At 48.8% G+C, this 27,648-nt stretch overlaps 1 protein-coding gene across 1 annotated transcript in view; it reads left to right on the top strand.

Moving 5' to 3' along the window:
- Positions 1 to 27,648, top strand: part of DTWD2 (DTW motif tRNA-uridine aminocarboxypropyltransferase 2) — a 395,786-nt gene that overhangs the window by 341,703 nt on the left and 26,435 nt on the right. Inside the window, exon 4 of the mRNA XM_086963026.1 lies at positions 8,864 to 8,958. Within this exon, the coding sequence (XP_086819152.1) occupies positions 8,864 to 8,958 (95 nt within the window). The remainder of the gene's footprint in view (positions 1 to 8,863; positions 8,959 to 27,648) is intronic.

Raw genomic sequence — 27,648 nt, 5'->3', positions numbered from 1 at the left:
GCTCTTCTACTTGCGCCGACCTCATCACGTCGCGTAAGTGATATTCATGCTTTCACTATAAAACCTCCTTTTTTTCAATTCCAACCTGATTGTGTAGTACTTCGCACCAATCCCACCTTCTTGCCTAAGGTGCCTTCGGATTTCCACATTAACAACCTGTTTTCTTAAAAACCTTCTTTGCCAATCCACAGTCTCCAGCGGAGCAGCTTTTACACTCCTTGGACATTAAAAGGTGCCTGAAATTCTACATCAGCAGAACAGCCCCTTTTCACAAATCCGATCAATTGTTCATAGCTTATGGACGCTTCCACAGAGCGCATCCAATTACCAAGCCAACTATTGCTCGTTGGGCTTCTTCTGCCATTGCTTTCTGCCATCAAAAAGCCGGCAAGCCTCTGCAATCTACAGTGAGGGCCCATTCTACCAGGGCGATGTTGTCTTCTACTGCCCAGTTTGCCGGTGTACCTCTACATCAGATCTGCAGAGCAGCCACATGGTCCAGCAGGTACACGTTCACGAAACACTACTGCCTGGGTGCCATCAACGAAGCGGATACTGCAGTGGGACAGGCTGTACTTTGCAATCTTTTTAAATAAGGTGAGCCTCTGTCTTCCCTCCTCCGTTATGGTTTAACATTTCTACTGTTATGACTTGCATGACTATATTATTAGTTTAATTAAGTCGTTCCATGTTGTTGCATCTCTTTTGAAGCCTTCTCGGCTTGTTACTGCTCTGTATTCTATATTCAAGTATGTGAATCTATGAAAGACACCCTAATACTGGAGAAGAACAATGTTACTTACCGGTAAACAGGTGGTTCTCCAGTATTGGTGTCTTTCATAGATTCACATGCGACCCACCCTCCTCCCCTCAGAGGCTCTCTCCTCCTCATAGACTCTATGGTCACTCTTGTGCTACGAAAATATGAGGTACTGAGCTCTGAGGAGAAGGTTCTGGAGGGCTGCTGGCGCCTGATTGGCTACAGTGTGGACCAGCATAATGACAGGAATAGGCTACAAGTGTTTTTTCTCTTTCCATGTATTCCTATGTAGGAATTATGTCTGGGCATTTACGGCCTTTTTTCTAATGTATATTTCATGTGTTATGTTTTTACATATACATATACATATTATGAGTATGTTATTGCTATTTTATTTACCGTGGGACTCCCACTCCGACGACGGGGAATATTCAAGCATGTGAATCTATGAAAGACACCAATACTGTTTACAGGTAAGTAACATTGTTCGTCTCCGCCAACTGTATCCTAATTTGGACTGCAGGGCTCATGATCAGGGATAATGGGGAAGGGCATATTTATGTCTCCTCCCACTGTCCCGGACAAAAGTGTTCACTGCCTAAGCCTCAGTATCTGGGTGCCAACTTAGGAACTTCTCCAGTTTATCTTTCATCAAGAGGTGAAGAGATCAACATTGCTAGGCCCTCACTTTGCATCAGCTTTAGGAAGATATGGTGCACTAACCTCCATTCAATGGAATCCTCCAGATATATGGAATTCCAGTCTATCACAACATTGGAAGTCGTTGGAAGATGCTCCATGACCAGTGAAATCCCATCAGCTAGGCAGAAGTGTCAAAAATCCTTGTCTAGCATCACAAACACCGTGGATTTGGTTTGGCCCAACTTTTTGATGTAATGGACCGCAAACATATTGTCCATCCTCAATAGAATGCAACAGGAGGAGCGGCCTTTCTCTAGACATGTAACAGCAAAGACCTGGCTTACAGCTTGTGCAGTTTATTGTGTAAACTCAACTTCTGTGCTGACCAGTAATCACCTTTGAAAACATTGCCACCACAGTGCCCCCCCCCCACACCCCCCCCTATATCGTATAACAAATGAGCAACCCATATGCCGGCAATTAAGGAAACCTAGCAACCTATACATTTTTTGAAAACTAGTCATCCAGGGGCATGCAGGATGCGGTGATTTAAAAAAAAAAAACGAAAACACATTTTCCTCACATTTCTGTGATGGAAAGTTCTGGAATCTGCAGGGAGACCCAAACTTCCACCCACCCAGCATTCCCCCAAGTCTCCCGATAAAAATGGTAACTTGGGTTCTTGGTGAACCCACTAGTTGTAGATATATATCCCCGCAACCAGAAGGGTCCAATGGACGTAACAGTATATTGCTTTCAAAAATCTCCTATATTTAGAAGAAGTTACAGATGAAAACGTTGGCACAAATGGCTGTTTTTTTCAACTCAATTTAAAGATTTTTTTATTTCAATGGTCAGTTTCTATAGAAAAACTATGAAGGATCTACACATTGACCCCTTGCTGAATTCAGATTTTTGTCAATTTTTCAGAAATGTATAGTCTTCCGGGTTCCATTATTGCTTTCACACCCTTTATACCACCACTGGAAGGAGGTTGAAAGCAATTCTGTTCCAGAAAACTGGGAAGATGGTGAATTTGGCACCACAAACCCTTTATTGATACTTTTGCAGGGGAAAAAAAGACACTTTCTTCTGCAACAATTTATTCCCATTTTTCTGAAAAAAAATAAAGATAGCTGTATTTTGGCCAATTTCTGGGTCCCCCCAGGGGAATCCACAAACCCTAGATACCTTTAGAATCCTCAATATGTTGGACGAAAAGCACACCAATTTGGCGTAGATACCTTATGTGGACAAAAAGCTACAGGGGCCTAAGTGCAAACTACCCCAAATAGCGTAAAAAAGGCTTAGCAAGGGGGAGAGACCTAGCAGCAAATGGGGTTACAAAATAAAATGTTCTTGAAAAGCTGGCATAATTATGAGGTTCATTAGGAACCTTCACACTCAGGTCTTACTTTACAACAACAAGTGACTCAACTAAATTTGTAACAAAGGTCTGCTGTAAAATGGAATGAACAGCCCAAGGTTCATGTTTTTGTTTATTTTTTTTATTTTTTTTTGCAAAAATACATGAGTCATCTGGAATGAATCACTTTTACACTAGAAATATATAGTTGCAGCCATACAACTCAACAAAAGAAATAAAAGTATAAATAATCAAACCACAGTTAATAATAGTAAGACATACGTAATACGGAAAAACAGGCTGAAGCAACACAATTAGCAACACAATTAGCAGAAATTCGTTGATTACAATGAGGACAAGTGAGAATGAAGCATTAAAAAGAAAAAAAAAAGTGCAAACCCAACAGGTGGTGACTTCAGCACAAGTCTTGACCAAGCGCCATACTGTGTTCTGAAGTTTCCTAACGGCCCCTTGTGTGCGTAAACCTTCAGCTTTAGTTTCACTGCGAAGTGCCATTATACTCTTATAGATCAAGCCAAGAGTGATCGAGTCCTCTTCGAAATCCTCGTCCAAATTGAACTGAGCTAAGGGAAGGCTTTGCTCATGCACTGGTCCTTCGCACACCTCCACCACCTTTCTTACTGTTTCATGGGGCAGGGATTGTTCAAACTCCTCGCCTTCCTCATCCGGTAAGTCACGCCAATCACCTGGGTTACTGGAACTATCCTCATCATGCTCCTTGTCTGACGCCGTCGTTAAATCCGACATGGAGTAGAATTTACCATCAGATCCCGCATACTCTGACTCACTACCCTTCTCCGTCAGTAAAGTAGTAGCGTCAGTGCTTGACCCTGGCAATGAGCTAGTATCTTCTGCAGCTGTTACGGTTACTGTCACTGCATTGCCTCCATTAGCTACCGCAGCTTCCATTGACATGATATTAATTCCACTACCTTGCTCAGCCGGGGCCAAGACCGGCAAGGCTCCAGTAAAGGCCCTCTCCACTGCCAGAGGAAACTCATGCAGGGCGCCAGGAGCTGCGCAGGCTGTATCACTCTCAACCTCAGGCTCAGCCATCAATTTTGCCTTTACTCCTTGTTTTTTACTAAAAATTGCATGGACAGATAGTTGTTTTACCGGGGTGTCTTGTTTCTGAAGCGCTATCTGGCTCTGGGGACATCCCTGTATCTTTGAGGTCGCCACGTGCCCGTGCCCCTGCTGAGTATTACTGCCTTCAGAGCCCAGAGTGCTGCCACTATTATTATCCTTGCTATGGATGGCTCTACTTGCACCCACTCCACGAGTGCCTGATGTAACATTGCCATTACTATTCACTGCAGCAGCAGCTGCATTAACACCGTTAATAGAAGTAGCACTGTGCCCCACAGCCGCCGCACTGACCATCACAGTAGATTCAGTCACCTCTCCAGGGGGTACTCCACCTCGGTTCCTTGTGCCTCCTCTGCCCTTCGGCGCCATTGCCTGTTCGTCTTGTCCCGTCCAAGATGCAGCAACGCTATCAATCAGCGTGAAAATGTCCCAAACCCCACTCCAAAATTCCTCGCACACTCTACAACTCCTTTTCAAACAAACGTCTAAGTCGTAGCAATGCAGAGAGTTACAAATGCCGTAGCCGCCGAAACTGAGAAAAGCCACAGGTAGATAGCAGCAGCTCACCGCGGTCAGATAATACGTTCAGCGCCTCCCATCAAACACGACGTGGGGGTATACTTGATACTGGGCACTGGAGCCAAGTGCCAAATGCCAAATGCAAGGCCGGTAAACCCCGACTCAGCTCCGCGCTGCAGGAGCTGGATCGTAGAGATGCAGAAGCTTGCAGAAGCCGTAACCGCCAGGACCGGAGAAATCACAGGTAAACAGCAGCAGCAGACCACCGCGCTGAGCCCAGCGCGGTCAGGGTAATACGATCAGCGCCTCCCTGTCAGCACGTTCAGCTGGGAACCATTCATCCCATCAAACTCGGGCTGGGGCTACACTGGATACTAGAGCGAACCTCGCAGGATAAAAATGGATGCATAAAACGCAAAACACCAGAGCGGTAAGCCCCCACTCGGATCGCACTACGGGAGCTGCTCGCAGCGGTGACACAGTAGCGTAGCGTCAGGGAGAAATCACCAGCAGCTGGGGGTAGAGGGGAGGAATCACACGGAGCTACGGACAAAGAACCTCACACGGCCACAGTTGCGGCCGCCATCTTGCCTCAACCCCCAAGGTTCATGTTAACGATTAATTAAAATCCCACGTTGAAAGAGTATATCAGATCCACCTGCCCCTAAGAAAGTGTTGGGAAATATTTGATCAAACAATGATGCAAGATTTAGAAAGGATTTCCTTTAATCCCAAGCAAAATGTTATCAACAGCAAGAAATCAAATGTACAGCTTGTAATGTTGGTATTCTCCCCCCACAGGACACTCAGACACAGAGAATGTGTGGAACTCCGTTTATTCTGTTTAACAGTGCAAGATCTAAGCTAAGGGCGCCGAGCGTCTAACTGAGGAAAGCTCCGGTCGCCAACTCCCGTTTACTCGCGTTCGCGCCTTTCCTTATGCTCTCGTGCGCATGCGCGCCTCTCCGCTCTAGCCTACGGCGTAACGCGTCATCGCGTGTACGCCCGTAGACTAGAGCGCACACCACATATCTCCCCCCTTTACCAAACACAAAGTCATAACATTTCCCCCCAACGGTAAAGTGTCCTCCAGCTGTGGACATTGTCTGTGTGGGGCGCCACAGGGGGGCCGGCACCAAGCTAGTGTCCGTCCATCACAAAGTCATTATAACGAGAGGGCACTACAACTGCCCTTCCGCTGCGGGTGTGTCTTACCGGCATGTTCTCTCTCGCCTCTGTCTCTCCTTGGGACACCCCAGCCTCTCTCACGTCTGTTCTCTGCTCTGCATTCGCTTGTACTCCTCCTCCGTCGGTCGGCCTGGCTCTCAGGACAACCTCTTCACTGTCCTCACCTGCACCATCCCCCTGGTTGTCTGTGCCGATCTCAGAACGTGGTCTAACCTCCGGGTGATCCATGCATCTTTCGACTTCCTCGGCCTTGGGCCAGACTAATATTTTGTTCACTCTGGCCATGCGATCTTGTGACCAGACCTTGCCGTCACTGAGGAGAGCCGCCCTGCCACGCACCTCCTTGACTTGTAGCGGCTGGCTGAATTTGCTTTCGCCCTTCTTTTGTAGGGTGGGGAGTTTGATCCGAACCCACTCCCCTTCTTCCAGCGCCGTTTCCTTCGTGCTGCGTCGCTTGTCATAGTGTGCTGCATAGATCTTCTGGGCCTTCTCCAGATTGTGCTGCACCACCGCTGGGGACCACTTGCTGGTGATGGTCTTCTCCCTCCATGCTACATTGTCCCGGGTGAAGGGATGCCGTCCTCTTAACACTTGGAACGGGCTATACCCCACCACAGAGGGCGTTATCCGATAGGCCCATATCATGTTCATCACTTCCACCTCCCAGTCCTTTCCTTGCGATATGGCTGCCTGGATGGAGCCCATGAGCACCCTATTGAACCTTTCGACCTGGCCGTTGCAAGCTGGATGGTACACGGCTGTGTCTCACCTCGATCCCGTTCCTCTTCATGTATCTCCCCCACTTGTCCGACACAAATTGCGGTCCGTTGTCGCTGAGGATGGTTTTGGGTATTCCCTCTCTGAGGAACACCCCAGTTAGGAACTTCAAGATCGTGTCCGTGTCCATCGACTCTTGTATGTCCACTTCTGGCCACTTAGAATACTTGTCTATCAACACACAGATGTACTTATTCACGCCTCTACTGTCCAGGACGGGCCCCAGAATATCTATGGCCACATCCTCCCAGGGGCCATGCGGGGTATCGAACTTCCCCAGTGCTGGTCGGAGTGGGCGGAGCACCTTGTCCGCTCCTTGGCACTGTCCGCACTCCCGCACTTGTCTCTCGATGTGGGCATCCATTCCTGGCCACCAATACATCTGTTTGACCAACGCCTTGGTTTTCACTATGCCCAGATGCCCCTCGTGGAGCACTTTCAGCAGTCGGGGTATCAGAGTCACTGGGGGCACCACTCTCTCTCCTCTGTACAAGAAAATCCCAGAGTCACTCAGGGACAATTCTTCTCTCATCTCATAGAAACGTCGGACCCCCTCCGATAGCTTCTTCTTGTCCGGCCACCCCAACGTGAGATGTTTCCTTACTTCCATCTTCTCCTCATCGAGTTCGTAAGCCGCCTGCCATTCCTGCGCACTGATGGATGACTCGTGATCCTCCATGCTGGCGACCATCTCCTCTGTGTCCGGGGTCTCTCCCGGCGCCTCTTCCATGGCCGATGCCCGGCTGAGGTAATCAGCTACCCTGTTCTGCGTGCCTGGAAGGTATTCTACATCGTACGTATAATCTAGCAACTTCAGGGTATCTCCCCCCTTTACCAAACACAATCTGGGCCTTCTCCAGATTGTGCTGCACCACCGCTGGGGACCACTTGCTGGTGATGGTCTTCTCCCTCCATGCTACATTGTCCCGGGTGAAGGGATGCCGTCCTCTTAACACTTGGAACGGGCTATACCCCACCACAGAGGGCGTTATCCGATAGGCCCATATCATGTTCATCACTTCCACCTCCCAGTCCTTTCCTTGCGATATGGCTGCCTGGATGGAGCCCATGAGCACCCTATTGAACCTTTCGACCTGGCCGTTGCAAGCTGGACTAGAGCGCACACCACACAGCTCTTAGAAGAACTAGAACATAATAAATCTATTGTAAAAAGTCTGTGGATTATAGGTGGCTCCATAGTAACTAGTTATAGCAGTACTCATATGCTTTTTCTCTCGTAAATAATAGTATGCTCTTGATAAAAAATATGTGGAAAATATATTTATATATTTGTAGTTAAATTCTGGTTCTGTGCATCTATTTTTATATAACAAGAGTTATGAACTTTCATTTAGGGATCTTTCATTTAGTGTTTCAGGGTATCTCAACTTCAGATGACTTCCGCTATGTGACCAGACCGCACAATACACGACACACACCTCATAACACAACATACACAGACACTTATACTTTAAAAAAGGGGCTTTTGGACAGTCCCGTTCAGTCATTAACTATTGTGGTTCTGCTGTCTTTAGGCATTGCCTTTCGGCATTTTGCAGATATGAACTACCTAATAAAAGTAGTTACAATGCATTTCTGTTCATTCATTGTACAATGTTTATTTATCCTTTTTTGTATGAGGACTCCCCCACACTTTCTTGTCATTCTTAATTCCACCACACAAATCATCCGGTGCTTGCCTGCCGTCCCTGTCCTGCTCCCCATTTTTTAAAATATGTTATTCCCCATTTTGTTTAACCCCGAAGCTACTGTTTACTGATATGCTTGCTTAACTTTGTTATTGTCCGACACACTTATTTCTTTTTCGTTTTCGTTCAGGCATAGGCATTGGCTATGCCAGAGTGTAAATCCAAGCTGTCCACTGGTGCATCGTGATGAATACCAGAGCTTGCGCAACTCATGAGTATTCTTTGGGTGTGACGCATCTTGCCAGCCGAAATTTGGGCTTTTACTGTTCCAACTTGGCTGTTAACCATGGCATAACAGTTCTAATGCAAACTAATATTGTCAAAGCCAACAAGTCACCTTCTGAAGTCGAGCCTATTGTATTTGCCATTGTTTGTTTTTTCTGCATTTTTGTTTTGATGCTTCCTTTTACTTAATTCATTTCAACCTTTACAAATTCTAGGAGCATTTTCAAAGTAGTTGTTGGGATCGTCAAAATGAATTATAAGTTTCTTCAACTCCCTTTTGTAAAAGCATTGTTTGTCTGTTTTTGAACATTATTATGAATGAAGTCTTGTTATAATTCAGTTTATGACGTAGTAGAAATGCTTTGTTGCTAATTTTTGGTTTACCACCACCGAAGGCATTTATTTAGACATTTTTATTTTTCATTTTCACATTATTGACTAAATGATTATTTGTAATGGTTGCAATTTTCTGTGTTGTGTGCACATGTTTGCTGTGTTAAGGATTTTATAAATTAGATGTATTTTTTGGGGGCCTGAAACATTATATTTTTTCATTTGTAATGGAAGGAAAGCAGAGTGTTGCGAACCGTTCCTCTTCTAGCTGCCTGCCTCCCTCAAGACAAGTGTAAGGTCTTCATTGGTCGACGTTTTAATGAAGACAGGTAAGTTGACATGGTTAGTGTTAATTCTTTCATGCTGTTGAACACTTATTGTAGCAAACTTCATTAACCAGTGCGTCATTCATTCAGAATTTAGCTAGGGTTTGTACGAGTGGTAACAGAGAAACCTCTTTGACAGAGATTAGACATGTTCAGAGGAATTTTAACAAGCATTGGCTTAGCCAATAGGTCTCGCCTTTGGGATCTTATAAGTATTTAGCTATGCAGCACAATATCCTTGGTGCAACAACATCAACTGTTGCATGGCTAAACACTTATAAGGTCCCAAAGGCGAGACCTATTGGTTATGCCAATGCTAGTTTAAATATGGTGTTGTCCATAGGATGAAAGCTGTGGAGCTGTTGACAGAAATACGTTATCTAGATGTGGCTGTTGGAACTGTTTGGTTTTTACGTCTGTTAAACAGAGTTTTAATGGTGAACTGTTCGGGGTGTTTGGTAGTTAGGATGGGACGATTTTATATTCTTCATTGTCATCTGTATTTTAGATTATTTTATGGACAATTGTCTAAATAAATAAACTTACTACTACTATATGTCTAAAAAGTGCCACAAATCACTAATTGAATGCCACTATTTAAAAAACAATCAGAACCCCCACAAAAGCCCCAGAATAGAACCCCAGCCACTGAAATAAACAAAGGAGACATAGGCAAATAAAATCTAATTAGAAGCAAGTTCCTATAATGATAATCAGCACGCTCAATTGACTTTGTCTTTCTTTATTAACAGGTTGATGAAATGTGGATCATTGATTTAGCTAGTAACGCCTGTCAGCACGCCAAATTGAATGCTGTGATTGGCTCAGACTGTAGGAATGCTGGCACGCTCAAAACTATTTTTTGCTGCAATTCCATGATGTATTATGTTCGTATATAGAGCGGATGGGACAGTTGCCCTGTTTATACATGTATTTGGAGAGAGTTGCGACAGTAATTTATTTGACAGCCTCATTGCTCACGTGCTGTCGGGCATTAACCACTGTTAATTGCCCTTCCCCACATTATGGGTCCTCCTCTTCAGCTTGGGGTGGAGGTGTCCTCCTAATGACAAGGTGATCAGTAAAGATACTTCTATAGAGAGCATGCTGTAACACTTAAATATGGCTGCTTCGAAGGACAAATTAGTTAATTTTTGGATGCATGAAGAGTTCATATTATGGTATTTGGGGCCGATTTCCATTAGCATAGAGCTGGCTTCCTCAGCCTTAGAGCAGCCTGCAGAAACATAGTGGAGTAGCTGTGGATAGTACAAGGGTAAGGGATGAGGGTGTTTGGACATGAGTACTTATGTGTTGACGCGGGGGCACAGGTTTTGTTGAAGAAAGACACGATCAAGAGTTTGCATTGATAAAAATAGCATTGACTGATAGGAGCTCCTTGCACTAATAGATTCAATGTTTAGTTCCGTCGGATTCGTGTGTTCTGGTGTCTTCAGATAAGGCGCACTCAACCCCTTCCCTACGAAAAATAAAACTGTGGAAAGTATTTCTTTGTACTGTTTCTATGTCTTACCTCCTTCTCCGCATCTTCATCGATTATTCAATGGTTTTAAGAATATATTCCAAGATTTCTTAAGCATGAGAACAACTTTTTTTCTTTGGTCTTATCTCTATCTTTACATTTACCAGGAGTATTTGTAGCACACACATCCATTGATGAGGAGACCTTTAGTGTGCTTGATAGATAACAGATGTTAATGATATTTGTTTTATCAACCTCGGAGGGATGAAAAGCTGATCGGCCCATCAGATTTCAAACCTGTGACCATAGGGTAAAACAAAGAGTCTGGCAAAGCCAATAGGTCTGGCAAAACACTTATAAGGTCCCAAAGGCAAGACCTATTGGCTATGCCAATGCTTGTTAGATTCTGGGAAGGCCAGGCGCTGGTGCTTGGTATTATGTTGGGCAAAGTCTTCCGTATTCTGTTCTTTCGTGATATATCTGACCCTGTTCACTTTAATAAACAATTACGGACTGTTTACAGAGCTCCATAACCCTATATGTTTTAATTTTATTTCCATCGTGACTGGAACTATATGATACTGTGGCCATGGCCATCTCTGCATAATTACAATTTTGCAGTGTTCGTCACACAACCCACCATCGGCTGCATAATTTCCTGAATCGCCATAAACACATTTTGTGTCTAGTTCATAAGGATGAAAAGTTACTAAACAAGAAGTGCACCAGATGAATCTACAGCTGACTCTTGCAAGGGTTAACTGTTCAACGTTCAGTTGCTAATTACTGTATTCAAGTGATAAAATCGTATTATTGGAGTGCATTTTTTTACCAAACAGTAGTAATAGTTGTTAAAATGACAAAAAAAGAAAAATTACCATTATAGACTATGATGCAGTATGTCGCATAATTTGCCTTCTCTTGCCGCATAATTATGTTAATACTGTCACAGTATTGACTCTTCCACTGCTGCATAGTTCAGTGACCCTGTTTAGAATGAGAAAATAGGCACAAATATGTCAGTGCTACATTATTCCATATGCTGCAATTTGTGCAGCTAGGACAGCGCCTGACTATTACGTACATTGCAGCCTTGTGCACTTATGCCAGAACTATAGTATTACATACATTGCAGTCTTATGGAGATATGCCAGTCCTGTGCTAGTCATTACACAGGTGTGCCAACTGTGATGCTGTGCTCTTACATGCACTGCTGGCTTGTGCAGCAAGGCCGGTGCTGTGCTCTTATCTGAATTGCCATATTGTCTACTTGTACCAACACTAGTTACACTTGTGATCTTGTACAGCAAGGCCAGACTGTGGTGTTACATGCACTTCAGTATTTTCTACATGTACTAACATTGGTCTCTTACACTTGTGACCTTGTGCAGCAACACTGGTAAACTGATGAATTCTTGCTACCTCATACGTGCAGGCACTCGAAAAATATATATTGCCCTAGCGTGAAGAACAGCCAAGCAAGTGAAGTGATCCGTTTTGCTACCTGTATTCCTGATAAGAAGACCACTTCAACGTTACTCCTAAAAGTAACAAAATCAGTTACCACGAAGGCTCAAACAATACAATTGTATGCAAAGGTTTCCATCTTGTGGCTGAAGGTGGGGTGAGCACTAGAGATTTCAGCAGTTCGTTCATTACACATGAGCACACAAAGCGTTTCCCTTGAGGGAGCGAGCCAGGAGCACCATGTGTTTGCAAGTTAATTACAAATACATGGTGTCAAGCTCGCTCCCGCAAGGGAATTGCCAAATGTGCACGTGTTGTCATTGAAGGCAATGCAATGCGTGCACGTTTTTGGGACAAAAAGTGAAGCGATTGCTACAGGTCTTTTTCCTAAGCAGCGCATGCGAGACCTAAAAAGCAGCGTTGGCTTTTTAACACTAGGGTCATAGTACCACAACATCCTGTTTGTGTTTGCCCGTGTATTTACAGTTTTATTCTTCCCATTCCCCCAACTAATAAAAGGGATACCTAGAGGTAGATGAGGAATTTTGTCTAATAGTATATAACCCCTAAAAATACAAAAAAATCTTCAAAGAGCTCCCTGGAATATGGTTGAGCCCACCCTGACTTTTAGTAGCCCGGGTGAACCCGATGATGAAGAGTGGGGTTGTATAAAAAAGGTTTTTCTTTTTCCCACCACTCTGTGTGGTGGAGCAGAGGTGTAACTTATTTTCCGTTTGTATCATACTGCCACCTTTAAGAGGAGGATACCACACCGATTATTGGTTATCTAATAGGGAGTATGTATCCACTTACCTTCCATATACGAAAGGGCCTCTCTACCCTCCCGGCTGCAAGAGTCCCACTCCTGCTCCAAAGTATTTATTCCTTTGATCTTACTGTGGATAAAAGCCACTCTACCTTCTATGTTTACTTCAAACCCTAAAACATGAGCCGAATTTCCAGAACAGAACGTTTTAAATTCTGATTGCATACAACAAAAATAGAAAACAAGCATTTACAATGCAATGGTCTCGGCAACATTAAAAGTAGAGCTATTGGCATTGCTCATGACATTTCTTTTTTTTCCCCTTAAATCATAAATAACAGCACTCTGCACTCAACAGCACACACCACTCTGCACCTGCACTCACTGCTCTGCACACTCACTCTGCACTCACTACTCTGCATTCTGCACTCACTACTCTGGACTCACTACTCTGCATTCTGCACTCACTACTCTGCACTCACTACTCTGCACTCACTACTCTGCACTCACTACTCTGCACTCTGCACTCACTACTCTGCACACTCACTACTCTCCACACTCACTACTCTGCACACTCACTACTCTGCACACTCACTACTCTGCACCCTCACTACTCTGCACTCACTACTCTGCACTCACTACTCTGCACTCACTACTCTGCACACTCACTACTCTGCACACTCACTACTCTGCACACTCACTACTCTGCACACTCACTACTCTGCACTCACTACTCTGCACTCACTACTCTGCACTCACTACTCTGCACTCACTACTCTGCACTCACTACTCTGCACTCACTACTCTGCACTCACTACTCTGCACTCTGCACTCACTACTCTGCACTCACTACTCTGCACTCACTACTCTGCACTCTGCACTCACTACTCTGCACTCTGCACTCACTACTCTGCACACTCACTACTCTGCACACTCACTACTCTGCACACTCACTACTCTGCACACTCACTACTCTGCACACTCACTACTCTGCACACTCACTACTCTGCACACTCACTTCTCTGCACACTCACTACTCTGCACTCACTACTCTGCACTCACTACTCTGCACTCACTACTCTGCACTCACTACTCTGCACTCACTACTCTGCACTCACTACTCTGCACTCACTACTCTGCACTCACTACTCCGCACTCTGCACTCACTACTCTGCACTCACTACTCTGCACTCACTACTCTGCACTCTGCACTCACTACTCTGCACTCTGCACTCACTACTCTGCACTCTGCACTCACTACTCTGCACTCTGCACTCACTATTCTGCACTCTGCACTCACTATTCTGCACTCTGCACTCACTACTCTGCACTCTGCACTCACTACTCTGCACTCTGCACTCAATAGTCTGCACACTCACTACTCTGCACACTCACTACTCTGCACACTCACTACTCTGCACACTCACTACTCTGCACCCTCACTACTCTGCACTCACTACTCTGCACTCACTACTCTGCACTCAGTACTCTGCACACTCACTACTCTGCACTCACTACTCTGCACTCACTACTCTGCACTCACTACTCTGCACTCTGCACTCACTACTCTGCACTCTGCACTCACTACTCTGCACTCACTACTCTGCACACTCACTACTCTGCACACTCACTACTCTGCACACTCACTACTCTGCACTCACTACTCTGCACTCACTACTCTGCACTCACTACTCTGCACTCACTACTCTTCACTCACTACTCTGCACTCACTACTCTGCACTCACTACTCTGCACTCTGCACTCACTACTCTGCACTCACTACTCTGCACTCACTACTCTGCACTCTGCACTCACTACTCTGCACTCACTACTCTGCACTCACTACTCTGCACACTCACTACTCTGCACACTCACTACTCTGCACACTCACTACTCTGCACTCACTACTCTGCACTCACTACTCTGCACTCTGCACTCACTACTCTGCACTCTGCACTCACTACTCTGCACTCTGCACTCACTACTCTGCACTCACTTCTCTGCACTCTGCACTCTGCACTCACTACTCTGCACTCTGCACTCACTACTCTGCACTCTGCACTCACTACTCTGCACTCACTACTCTGCACTCACTACTCTGCACTCTGCACTCACTACTCTGCACTCTGCACTCAATAGTCTGCACACTCTCTACTCTGCACACTCACTACTCTGCACACTCACTACTCTGCACACTCACTACTCTGCACACTCTCTACTCTGCACACTCACTACTCTGCACTCACTACGCTGCACTCACTACTCTGCACTCACTACTCTGCACTCACTACTCTGCACTCACTACTTTGCAGTCTGCACACTCACTACTCTGCACTCACTACTCTGCACTCACTACTCTGCACTCACTACTTTGCAGTCTGCACACTCACTACTCTGCACTCACTACTCTGCACACTCACTACTCTGCACACTCACTACTCTGCACACTCACTACTCTGCACACTCACTGCTCTGCACTCACTACTCTGCACTCACTACTCTGCACTCACTACTCTGCACTCACTACTCTGCACTCACTACTCTGCACACTCACTACTCTGCACACTCACTACTCTGCACACTCACTACTCTCCACACTCACTACTCTGCACTCACTACTCTGCACTCACTACTCTGCACTCACTACTCTGCACTCACTACTCTGCACTCACTACTTTGCAGTCTGCACACTCACTACTCTGCACTCACTACTCTGCACTCACTACTCTGCACTCACTACTCTGCACTCACTACTTTGCACTCACTACTCTGCACTCACTACTTTGCAGTCTGCACACTCACTACTCTGCACTCACTACTCTGCACTCACTACTCTGCACTCACTACTCTGCACTCACTACTCTGCAGTCTGCACACTCACTACTCTGCACTCACTACTCTGCACTCACTACTCTGCACTCACTACTCTGCACTCACTACTTTACAATGCAATGGTCTCGGCTTTGTTAAGTTAGAGCTATTGGCATTGCAAATGGCATTTTTTTTTTGTGTCCACATTTATTTAGCCAATAAATGTACCTTTATTTGTCAATGCCTAACAGTTCTTAGCACTATATGAAGTCGTATACAATACAACACGCTCATCAAAGAAACATGAGCATTATAGAACAGCTTAAGTAGAGTCACACCTGAACCTATTTAAACTTCATTAGGAAACTTTCTCCTTTTACTTTCCGATCGGTCAGCCTGTATAGTGAATCACCGGATAGCCATGATTTACCACATTTAGAAGCATTCAAAAGAAGAACCATTTTCAGTATTTAAAAATAAATGCAGAGAGTGAAAGAGATGCTGTACTGTCTCTATCTGTACAACAAATAAGTAAAAATGATAGCGCTGAAAAACTGGGGCTGTCTCTATGCATTGTTACATTGAATACAAAGCTGCAGTGCTGCTCCCGGTGCACTGCAGAGAAGCACACTGACTGGCACGTAGTCATCTAACCTGTGCGTAATTTCAGCCGGAGTGCTTATTTTCCCCATTTGATATGAACATACGCAGGGGCGGATATGAAAGGCGTACAAACTGCCACAACGTGAGAATGCTGCAACCTGCAATAGTTAGATGAAGGGTACGCGAGTGGTAGGTAATGGATTCAAGACAGATTAAGTGGGCTAAAACAGAGGCATAACAAAGGCAGAATATCGGCGGGTAATGGTTCAGAGGTGTTGGCATTCGGCGCGCTGACGTTTAATTGAGTTGGCTACGAACAGCTGAGAAGAGCTTTGGGCACCTCACAAATTAAGCACAACTTCAAACTGCCTTGAGTCGGGTGTGAAGCACAGCTGGCGTGATCTTTCATAGGTGTCACGCCTTCAGTCAGTGCTGGCGTTTTACCCAACAGCAGCTTGCATTCTGGGACTTGGAGTTTCTATGTTATTGTTGCAAGTAGAGGCCCAGAAATATCAGCATGCAAAGTGCTGTTGTGTTAAAGACCATGAGTGCCTGAAGTTAAAAGCTCGGGGCGAGGTAAAGAGAAGCTCTCCAAGGACGACGAGGGATCATGGGGGTCAAGTACACAAATGTTTTGGTGGACTCGAGGGAAGACGCAGACTAGGTGGACAGAGCCACCGACTGCCGGGACAGGGCAGGTATTAAAGGGCCGATTCCAACATAAAAGGTCCACAGAGAAATGACGTGAAGCCGCACGCTAGAAGGGACAAGCAGGCGAGGCAGGAGATCCCGAACTCGGTGAGCGCAGGTAGGACGGGAAGTCAGGCAAAGTCGCCTGTGACGGGGGCGGGGCTGCGTACCTAACCGGAAGAGAAGGCGGAGTGAAAGCGTCTCGCGACGCCAGAAGGAGAGACGAGTCCCTCAGAATTGATCTGGTAACTTACAAAGGGCTGGGGGGGGCTCGGTTCCCTCGTTGTGTGTGTATGCATGTGTGCGACGGCGGGGGAGAGGGGGGGTGCACTAGTGTGTGTGCGCGCGCGCGCGTGTGTGTATGTCTGCGGAGGGGGGGATGGGTGTCTCTGTATGTATGTGCGTGGGCGCTTGTGTGTGTGTGTGTATGCGCATGCGTGTGTGCTTCCCAGGAGACAGCGCCAGGCCGCAGCGCTCGTGCGCGTGACAGTTTGAAGGCGATGCGCGCGGCCAGGAGTGTCTCCTGGGAAGCACACTCGCTAACAATAGTTCTCGGCGAGAACGCGCTTCGCGCGTTTTAGCCCAGACCTAAAAAACTGTACATTTGTATCTGTACCTGGCCTCACATTTTACTCAAAATTCCATTTGGTTGCCACTGCTTCTTAACACTGGTTTCAGCCTAGGGTACACTGGTTTCAGTCTTGGGTATGTTTTTTATTAAAATACTGAGAAATTTTCATGGTGAGGTTAAAGAAAGGATTTTGTATTGATTTTTAATTCTGGTCTGCCTTGTCAGATAAACATTATCTTTTCAACGCAAGCTAATGAACCCACATTTCGAACAAATGTGTGAACACCAGCATATTTCATAATGCGTTTACAATCCAGTAGATATTAGGTGCAGCTTTGTTTTAAAAAGCAATTCATAGTTTTCCACCTAAGAACTGTTCCTTATCTCCCTCTCACCCGAGTCGGACCTCTGCAGCAGAAGGGTCACTGTACTTTAGAAGGCTAAGTGCTATGAGCTGTTGACGTAGTAAAGCAATTATTTGGCTTTATCTGCACTTATTAAAAATCCAGCAAACCAGTACTGGATGAAAAATGTAACTCCTCGAGAGGGAAACTTTCTTTACTCGTGGAAAAGGGTTCCCTCTTCACATTTGCTGGGTAGCATCTTAGAAATCGAGCCACTGATTTTCGAAACATTACTGTTTTGATGTAGTAGCAGATTGCTTAAGAGGGTTTGGTAAGCCTTCCCTGTGCAGTTTTGTGACTTAAATCGGTTATATACTATTTCCGATTCTGTTTTACTGGTCTTCAAAGTTAAGAGGTACACTTGTTGCGTTCCACTTTTCGTGAACGTCAATGAAAATATCACATTGAAGAAGGAATAGCTACCCAGCTCACTCTAGCACAGGGAGGCTTTTGTATCCTTGCAGAAGAAGAGTAAACATTTAAAGAGTACTGTTGGTAAGCCCCTTTACCAGCTTTGTAGTTTAAAAAAAAGGAATAATTGAAGTGGGTCTTCATGTCCAACTTGAAGAATTTTCGTTAGATTATTTATAATTGATTTGGGGGGGTCAAAGTACAGTTCCTTTCTTTGTGAAAGTGTTAACATATTTGGTTTCTGAACACAGGCAGTTATTTTGCTAGTTATTAATTCAAAGAAGCTGCGCACACGGGAAGTCAGGCAAAGTCGCCTGTGACGGGGGCGGGGCTGCGTACGTAACCGGAAGAGAAGGCGGAGTGAAAGCGTCTCGCGACGCCAGAAGGAGAGCAGAGTCCCTCAGCATTGATCTGGTAACTTACAAATGGCTGGGGGGGGGGCGGGGGGGGCTCGGTTCTCTCGTTGTGTGTGTATGCATGTGTGCGACGGCGGGGGAGAGGGGGGGTGCACTAGTGTGTGTGTGTGCGCGCGCGCGTGTGTGTATGTCTGCAGAGGGGGGGTGGGTGTCTCTGTATGTATGTGCGTGGGCGCTTGTGTGTGTGTGTGTATGCGCATGCGTGTGTGCTTCCCAGGAGACAGCGCCAGGCTGCAGCGCTCGTGCGCGTGACAGTTTGAAGGCGATGCGCGCGGCCAGGAGTGTCTCCTGGGAAGCACACTCGCTAACAATAGTTCTCGGCGAGAACGCGCTTCGCGCGTTTTAGCCGAGACCTAAAAAGACTACAACAAGGAACTATTGGGAAACATAGAAAGGTAACAAGGGGAAAACAATCAGTGTACACCCTCAACAACAATATTGTCTCAAAAATATAGTGCTCTGTGGATGTAGAACACCAATATAATGTTTGTAGCCACAAAATTAAAGGTAGGCATGCCCACCTACAATTATAAAAGTTGTGTAAAACACTACAATACATTTACTGGAAAAAAAACATTGAGAGAAGAGAACAATTAACGGGAGACAACTCACAGCAATACCAAGTTGGAGCCTTGATGCAATTTTAGAGTACATCTCAGGCTTCTAATCGTTGGTGTTTCCTTCACAAAAAACATCAGAGACCATGGGTGGCGTTGGAAGGACTTTTGGGGATGCAAGTCTCTCCTATACTGCCTGCCCTTATGACTTGCCTTTAATGAGTTTAAAATCTTGCTGGTGTGCCACCTCATCACTCTTTTCCCTGACTTGCATATCCACAATAGTCTAATATGTGGATGGAATCTAAAAAAAAAGCTGTGCTGTAAATATTAAAAAAAATATGTTTGACTTCATTCATCAGAGTATTTATTTTTGAGTGCCAGCACTTCAACTAAAAAGTTACAAGCAGGTCCAGACTCGGAACAGCAACCAGTCCCTGGCTGGTTGCTGGATGACTGGCCCTGGGAGGGATATGGGTTTGTAGGGGTAGCCACAAAGCACCGCTCCCGATTTTCTTACAGGGGGTCGATATATCTAGCACTGTTGCAAAAGCGGCCTGACAGCCATAAAACCAGACCCCACCCCTCCTGCCCTCCTGGGAAATGCCTGGTTCCCACTACGGCCAGTCCAGCCCTGTTTACATGTAAATACTTTTGTAGGAAGGTTGATATTCTCCACTACATAGTATATTTCATAGCAGGTTCATTAGGCCACATTATCATGACTGTTAATTTCCCAAAATATTCAGTGTCCTGAGTGAGTAGAGCTCTCTTATAAGTACATTCTTGCACATTAGTCTGTTAAATTATCAGAGTGTTAGCCCCTTAAGTGTAAGGTTACTATGTATGTGAACAACTACATATAAATTTTGAAAACCAATAAAGAAAGTTTTTTTAAAGTGTGTGGTTTTTAAAGTATACAGTGGAAGATATTGTTCCCAAGCAACTTAAAGTTCGCAAATTTGCAGTGGCTTAGTATATATCTACACCAAAGGTCTTACGTTCAAGCTTTGATAGAGCCTTAAGATACCTTTGTGACGTGATTCATTTCATATTGAAATTAAACAAATCTCATTTGTTTTTCAGGATGTCCTGGCATACCTTAAAAACCACATGTGAGTAACAAGGACCCCCTAAAACCTAATACAGTTCTTTGGGACAGGGCAAAAACACAGTGGAAGGTATCGTTCCCAAGCAACTTAAATTTCACAAATTTATAATTGTAACACAAAAAAATGAATGACTTCAAAGAAATAAAATATATAACAATCTTTAATCAAGAAAACAAAATAGCTTAGCATTCTAATAAAAACACATTTTAATGACATTAATATTTCATCTTCTAAAAACAAATCTAGTAATCATATCTCAAATTATTAAAATTGTCGTAACGAGGGGCGTGGCCTGCGGCGTCAAAATGGCGGTCGCACTCAGAGAGTGCTCCTGAACCCCCTCCGTCATCCGCCCAGCATCCGCCGCTATCTGCCTACCTCTCGGCCATCTGCCTGCCTGGCGAGGATCCCTGTGAGGTCCGCTCTCTGCCGATGCCCTTGGGAGCGGTTCCGGTGCTCCCTTCCTCTCCCCTTGCTCCCTGCTCCCGGCCCGGGGCGGCCAAAATGGCGGCTTCCAGGTAGCGTGGGCCTGTGCACGAGCGGGTGTTTGCCCGGGGCCCTGGACCCCCCCTCCCCCATGATCAGGGTCCGTGGTGGCGGACTAGGAGGGCTGCCTGCCATCCCTGAGTGCAGTGCGGCTGAGCTGGGAGGCATCGCCAGCGACCCCCGAGGCCAGGGCTGCAGCGAGGAGCTGTTGGGCCGCTGGCCCATCCCTAAGTGCCGGACTGGGGTGAGGTGCAGAGGAGACGGCTGCTGGTCCGGCACTAAGCCCGTGGGAGCTGTCATCAGAGCGGGTGCGGCGGAGAGACGGCCTGCAAACCGACGTTGTCACGGTGAGGAGTTCCGGGGGGGTTGGAGTTGGCCGGGCCTGCGCTTTCAGCCTCAGGAACCCTGAACTGTTGTTGTCCTGCTGCTGAGACCCTGTGAGGCGGCCCTCGGTCTGCGCGTGGTGACGCGGCCTGCTCTGGCCCTGAAACCCCCCCGATGGAGGACTGTGCCCCGCTGCAAGACCTGTGGGCGGCGGCCTCGTAACCCCCCCCCCCCTTGTCCAAGTACACCGCTGGCCCCCCTACCGCCTGTGTGAGGCCGGCGGTTAAAGGCGGTGACGCCTGGCTTACCCTGGGCGCCGCCGGTGAGGTGGAATTCTCGCCGGGGTCGGGCTTCCACGGGGGGCCGCCGTCCCGCCAGAGAGTGGGCCTGTTGCCCGGAAGAGCCACGACAGCCAGGAGTGTCTGTGGGGGGAAGAGACTGGACCCGCACGACCTGCCCCGAGACCTGGACCCTGCGCTTGACCCACTCCGGCACCCCCCACGAGGCAGCCCTCTGGCCCCCTACCACTGGTGAGATTGCCTGTGCCCCGAAGGGTCGCTCTGCGGATAGACTGGACTAACACCGTGCGGCCGTGGAGGCGGCCCTGCGACCCCTCCTCCTCTGGGGTGACTGCGACCACCTGCACCCGACCACGTGAATCTGTGCCATAAGGGGACCCCTGGAGAGGACTATCAGGGATTTGGCCCACCGGGAGCTGTGTGACCGAGGAGGGGCGCGGCGAGCTCATTACCAGCCGCGGAGCCCGAGGGTGGCCTGACCCTTTGACCGGCCTAACTGAGCCTCTTCTATGAGCGTCACCGTGCCCCAAGTACACCATTGTGGAACGCCCCGGCCCCAGGAAGACTGACCAACGCATTACGGGCGGCCTTCACCCGCTTTTGCTCCGAGCTACCCGCCTAAAAGACTCTGGCATAGGTAGGCCCGAGGTTGCGGAGAGATCCGTTTATCATACCGGAGAGCCCAGTGCCGCTGGACCTGCGCCCCGTCCCGTCTGCCACGTGTTAGTTGCCAGTCAGCACCTATGGGCAAACCCCGCGCCCTCCTGGCCCCTGGCCCCATAACCCAAACGACAATGGATCAGTTTGCGAAACCGGATCGAGGACCCGGTGGCGGAACGATGGCCGGTTCTGGCCCAGCTGGTGGGGGACTTATCGACCATCCTTCAATCGATCTCCACGTCCCAGACGTCAGTTGATAGCAAGATAGGGGAGGTGCGGATTGTTGTGGCCCTCATCCGCCAGGACCTCCGCAAAGCTACGGAGCGCATCACGGAGGCCGAATCCCGGATCTCCACTGTGGAGGACGACGTCAGTACCCTCAAGTCTCAAATGGCCGATCTCCAATCGCAGACCGCGGAGCTCCACCGCTGAAAACAGGACGCGCCGAAACAACCTACGCCTCCTGGGCTTCCCCGAAGGGGTGGAGAGGTAGAACACAGCCACCTTTATGGAGACCTGGATCCGCTCCTGGATGCCCAAGGAGAAGCTCTCCCCCTGGTTCGCGGTGGAACGAGCTCATCGCCCCCTTGCCCCTAAGGCGCCACCTGGAGCGCCTGCCCGTCCCATCATCCTCTGCGTCCTCAACTTCCGTGACAGGGACGCCATACTGGGGGCAGCCAGGGAGCTGGGCCGCTGCATCACCAAGACTATAAGATAATGGTGTTTCCTGACTACTCCAGGGAGGTTCAATCTCAACGTCGCTCATACGTTGAAGTCAAACAGAAACTTAGGGCACTGGGCCTACGCTACGGGCTCCTCTTTCCGCCCCGGCTAAAAGTGATCTTTCAGATTAAGACCTTCTGTTTTGACTCCCCTCAAGCTGCGTGGACCTGGCTCACGGAGGAGCGGCCCCTCCCGCCGAAGACGACTCTCTCCCCTTCCCGGAGAGCCCCGGAGCGGGCGAACCATACCACGCCGAAGCCCAGGCGCCGTAGAACCGGATCCCAGGGGAGAACCGTCGTCTAGGTGGTGGCTCCCAATTGCCCGAGGCACAGACCCAGCGCTCCTTGACCCAAACCCAGGAGAGGGGCCCGCTCCTCCGCCATTGGCCTCCTCCCTGATCGCCCTGGGCAGTGTCCCCGGACCCAGCAAAACTTTGCGACACGCCATGTCCGACTCTGACCTGTCCGTGAGCCCTGTGATCCACGGCTTGGACGGGGACACCGGGTCCTGACTGACACTACCACCAGCGCCTGCAGCTCTAACCCGAGGCGCATCGTTAATGATCACGTATCTAACTCTGCGCCTGAGCTCACACGGACCTCACTAACCTGGTCTGTCGGGGTCCTCCCATTGATGCACTCCTGAGTTCAAATACCTTAACCCGCAGATGCACGTTTGTTATCTTTTCCTCTATCCGGCAGTTAGCATTTCATCCTAACACATGGAGGGGAGTCTGACTCTGTGACTTGTTTAAGGGCGACAGATGCTTCCTGTTTCAAAGTGTAGGGTGGGGGGAGTTGGGGGGAGAGGGAGGGGTGAGGGACCGTTGTCCCTCAAGAGTTCGTTGTTTTTGGCCGCCTACGGGCCGCCGTCTGTTGTTCTCATTGGTGGTCACATGTCCTATTGTCTTCCTCTGCTTTCACATATACCCCTGTTCCAATCTACTGCGTCCCGGGGCCCCAGATCAGGCCGCAACCCACCCCCTGACCGCGAGGGGTTCTTCCTTCCCGCTTGCCCTACGCTAAACCCCAACTTCACAAATGACCCACATGCTTAGCACATCCCTCCACATCCTCTCTTGGAATGTGAAAGGCCTCCTAGATTGCATTAAGCGCACTGCAGTGCTTCCCGCCAACACATGCCTGATGCCCTACACCTCCAAGAGACACATCTTCTGGGCTCCCACTGCCACTTCCTGGCCCGTTACGGGTTCGACGGGGTCTGGCACTCTGGCTTCGCTAGAGACTCCAGAGGGATGCCATTCTTCTGAGGCGTGGGCTCCCCTTCACTGTCATCGATGTCGTCACCTATCCGCAGGGGACGTTTGTGGCCCTGTCGGGGATGGTGGAAGGTAACCCCGTGAATCTCCTTTGCGTTTATGTTCCCCCGGTGCTCCTGTCATCCACCCTTCGGCGTCTTACACAGGTGATTTCCTCCCTGCCCCATGGCCTCACTGTCATCGGGGGTGATTTTGATGCTGTCCTACAGCCCTCCCAGGATGTGACGGGTCCTCCCTCGACGCATCAGTTAACCTCTGCGAAGAGCCTCATGGGCTGGACCTCGGCTATGGATCTCTGTGATGTATGTAGGGTATGGAACCCCCGAAAAGAAAAATACAAACACACATCGGCCTCACACCATACCCACTCCCGCATAGACCTCATTCTGATGCCCGCCACCGATTGCCAGCTGGTGTCCGGGGCTGAGATCCTTCCCAGGGGCATTTCCGATCATGACCCCATCTCTCTCCGTATCGGGTCCCCCTCTACAGGCCCCAAGACGACCTGGCGCTTAAACGCCTGGTTCCTCCAAGATTCCGCACTGGTGGAAGCTCTTAGCCTCTTGGATGCTCATGACGAGCTGAGCTCGTCATGAGCCACGGCGCTCCGGTGCTCATGACGAGCTCAGCTCGTCATGGCCCGTGGAACGCTCAGGTGCGGGGAGAATTCCCCCGCTGTGCTGAACGTTCCACAGAGCCAATGCACCTGTGACGAGCTCAGCTCGTCATGAGCACAGGAGTACTGTAGCTCATGACGAGCTCAGCTCGTCATGAGCATACGGGCGCTGTGCGCACCCCCCTCCCCCCCAGCACAGCGGGGAATAACCCCCGAAGCGAAGGGGTTAGAGCTCCGCCATTTTTTCTCCGCCAGCGCAGGTTAGATCCCTTCGCAGTGTACAGTATGGGAAGCGGGCAAAGCAGTGGTTCGAGGGGTGGCCAGGGGGTTAGTACATGCCAAACGCGCAGCCCAGGTCACCCAACTGGCGCAGCTGGAGTCCCGAGCTGTTAATTTGGAATGGGCTCAACTGGCCGAGAACAACGCCGATTCCTCAAGGCAGCTGGCATTGGTCCGAGACGAGATCCGGCGGCTCTCCCTATAGTCGGCCAAAATGCTATGGATCTCCTCCGTGGCCCTTATTTACGGATGGGGTGACAAGAATGGCAAACTGCTCCACAACCTGATATCCTACCCTAGGGCATATTGCATCATTCCAGAGATCCGAACAGCCGATGGGGCTCACCGAGTGCCATCTGTGACTATTGCACAAACCTTCGACCACTATTACCTGGCCCTGTACACGGCAGAGCCTCCCTCGCTGCTTTGTTGGAGAATTTTGGGACTTGCCTTCCCTGCCTCCCCCTTGAAATCGTGGACTCCCTGAAAGGCCCTCATACCCAGGAGGAAATCCATAGGGCTATCACCCTGCTGCACTCCGGCAAGACGCCCGGACCCGATGGATTCCCCCAAGAATACTACTCTACGTTCCATGACGACCTGGTCCCCCACTTAACGGAGCTCTTCCACCAGGTGGTTGAAGACGGGTCCTTCCCATCCGAATCTGACGTAGCGACCATTGTGGTCATCCTGAAGACACAGCCACCTTCCCTAAACTGCTCTAACTACTGCCCAATCTTGCTGATAAACATTGAAATTTAAATCTTTGCTACAGCGGTAGCCCAAAAACTTCGGCCTATCCGACCTGGTCCACCATGACCAATGCAGGTTCATGCCCGCCAGAGGCACCCTTCATTGCATTCGCCGCCTCCACCTGGCGCTGGGCCATCGACACCGACTATCGCCGTACTTGGCGCTTCTCCTTGTGGACTTTGTAAAGGCCTTCCACACGGTGGATTGGGGATATTTAAGGGATGTTCTGGAACGCATGAGTTTCGGCCTTCCGTTATGCCATCTGATCTAGGTCCTTTATATCCGCCCTAGCGCCCGTGTCCTGGTCAACAGTGCAATCTCTGAACCATTCCCGATCCGGAGAGGCACCCGACAGGGCTGCCCCCTCTCACCACTCCTATTCGCCCTGGCGATGGAGCCTCTGGCGGGGCTTATCCGGCAGTATTCCCTTATCCGGGGGTGGATGTGGGATCAGAGCCAGGTGGATAAAATTGCCTTGTACGAGACGATGTTCTGCTTTACTTGGCCGACCCGGAACACTCTGGCCCTAGGTCTTTACTGGCCCTCTCCGATGTTTTAACAGGTTTCGAGCCTCGGTCTCAACCCGACAAAGTCTACCCTGGTCCCCCTTCACCCGTCCCGGGAGTGTTTAGATTGGCAGGAAGTGATCCCCCTTCGAAGGCAGTCATTTAAGTATCTGGGAGTGCGGGTGACCCTTCTGCCGGAGTTGGAGTGGGCCCTTAACATCAACCCCCAGTCACCCGGATGAAAACTGACCTTAGAAATTGGCAATCTCTCCCCCTTAACCCGCAGGGAAGAAGTGCTCTTTTCAAAATGATGACCCTTCCCCGCTTTCTCTACATCCTACAGAATACCTTTGTCTGCTTCCCCAGTAGCTGGTTTAGCGAACTCAATGGCACACTCATTCGGTTTTTGTGGGGTGGTGGAAGGTCGCGTATGTCCCTGTCCCATTGCTGGATCCCCCCCTTTGACGGTGGTATGGGAGTCACCAACCTCCATTTTTACTACTTAGCTACAAAACTCATAGTGATCCATGATTGGTTCGCGGGCGGCTGGTCCGACCCAGCCTACCTGGTGGAGCTTACAACCCTAGACTTTCCGCAGATTCAAGGCTTCCTATACGGCTCCCCGGTGGCACAAACCCTGCCCCCACTCACCAGGTCGGTCCTCATGGCCTGATGCGCTGCCCTCCGCTTGGTGACCTGGGACCGGAAGCCTTCTAGACAGACGCCCCTTTGGCATGGCACTTGGTGGAGTGAGGTCTCCTCCCTGGAAGGCTTCCGCACCGTTGGGACTTGGTGGGGATAACACAACTCGGTGACGTGTGGGTAGGGGACCATATGCGCTCCTTTTCTGATCTACAACACAGACACACTCTCCTACACTCCCAGTTCTACAAATACTTGCAACTCCGCCACGCCCTTCACATACACCTCCCAACGCCCACCCCCCTCCCGGAATTTAGCCCCCTAGAAGCACAAGTCATGATGGGTAATCTGGGGAGAGGGGGGTGTCCCGTATATACTGCGCCCTGGTAAATAATTGTCCCACATCTCTGGACCGGCTTAGGTTGCGATGGGAGGGATGGGTGGGTCCTTTAGACGAAGCAGACTGGCGTGACGCCCTTATGGCGCCCAAAACCCTGACTACATCTTCTAAACTACGCTTGGTCCAGCGTTACTATCTCCCCGCGGCCTACCTCACCCCGGCGCGTCTTTTCTGGGCTGGCATAAGAGCCTCCCCAGATTGCGCGCGCACGCTGCTCTGGTGCGCCAGCCGACTTCTACCATATGGTGTGGTTATGCCCAGCCTTAAATTTGTTCTGGAGGGGGGTGGAGCGGGAGCTCGCATAGGTCTTCGGATGGGTAGTTCCCCACGACCCGAAGCACTTACTACTGGGAGTGTTCGACGGCCTGGATGGCTTCCGGGCTGATAGGCGCTTCCTTGGAACAGCGCTAGCTGTGGTGAAACGAGATATAGCTG

This window comes from Lissotriton vulgaris, chromosome 3_1, assembly GCF_964263255.1.
Source record: "Lissotriton vulgaris chromosome 3_1, aLisVul1.2, whole genome shotgun sequence".
NCBI classification, from domain to species: Eukaryota; Metazoa; Chordata; class Amphibia; order Caudata; family Salamandridae; genus Lissotriton; species Lissotriton vulgaris.
The sequence above is the reverse complement of the archived record's forward strand: the minus strand, read 5'-3'. Positions and strand labels throughout refer to the sequence as shown.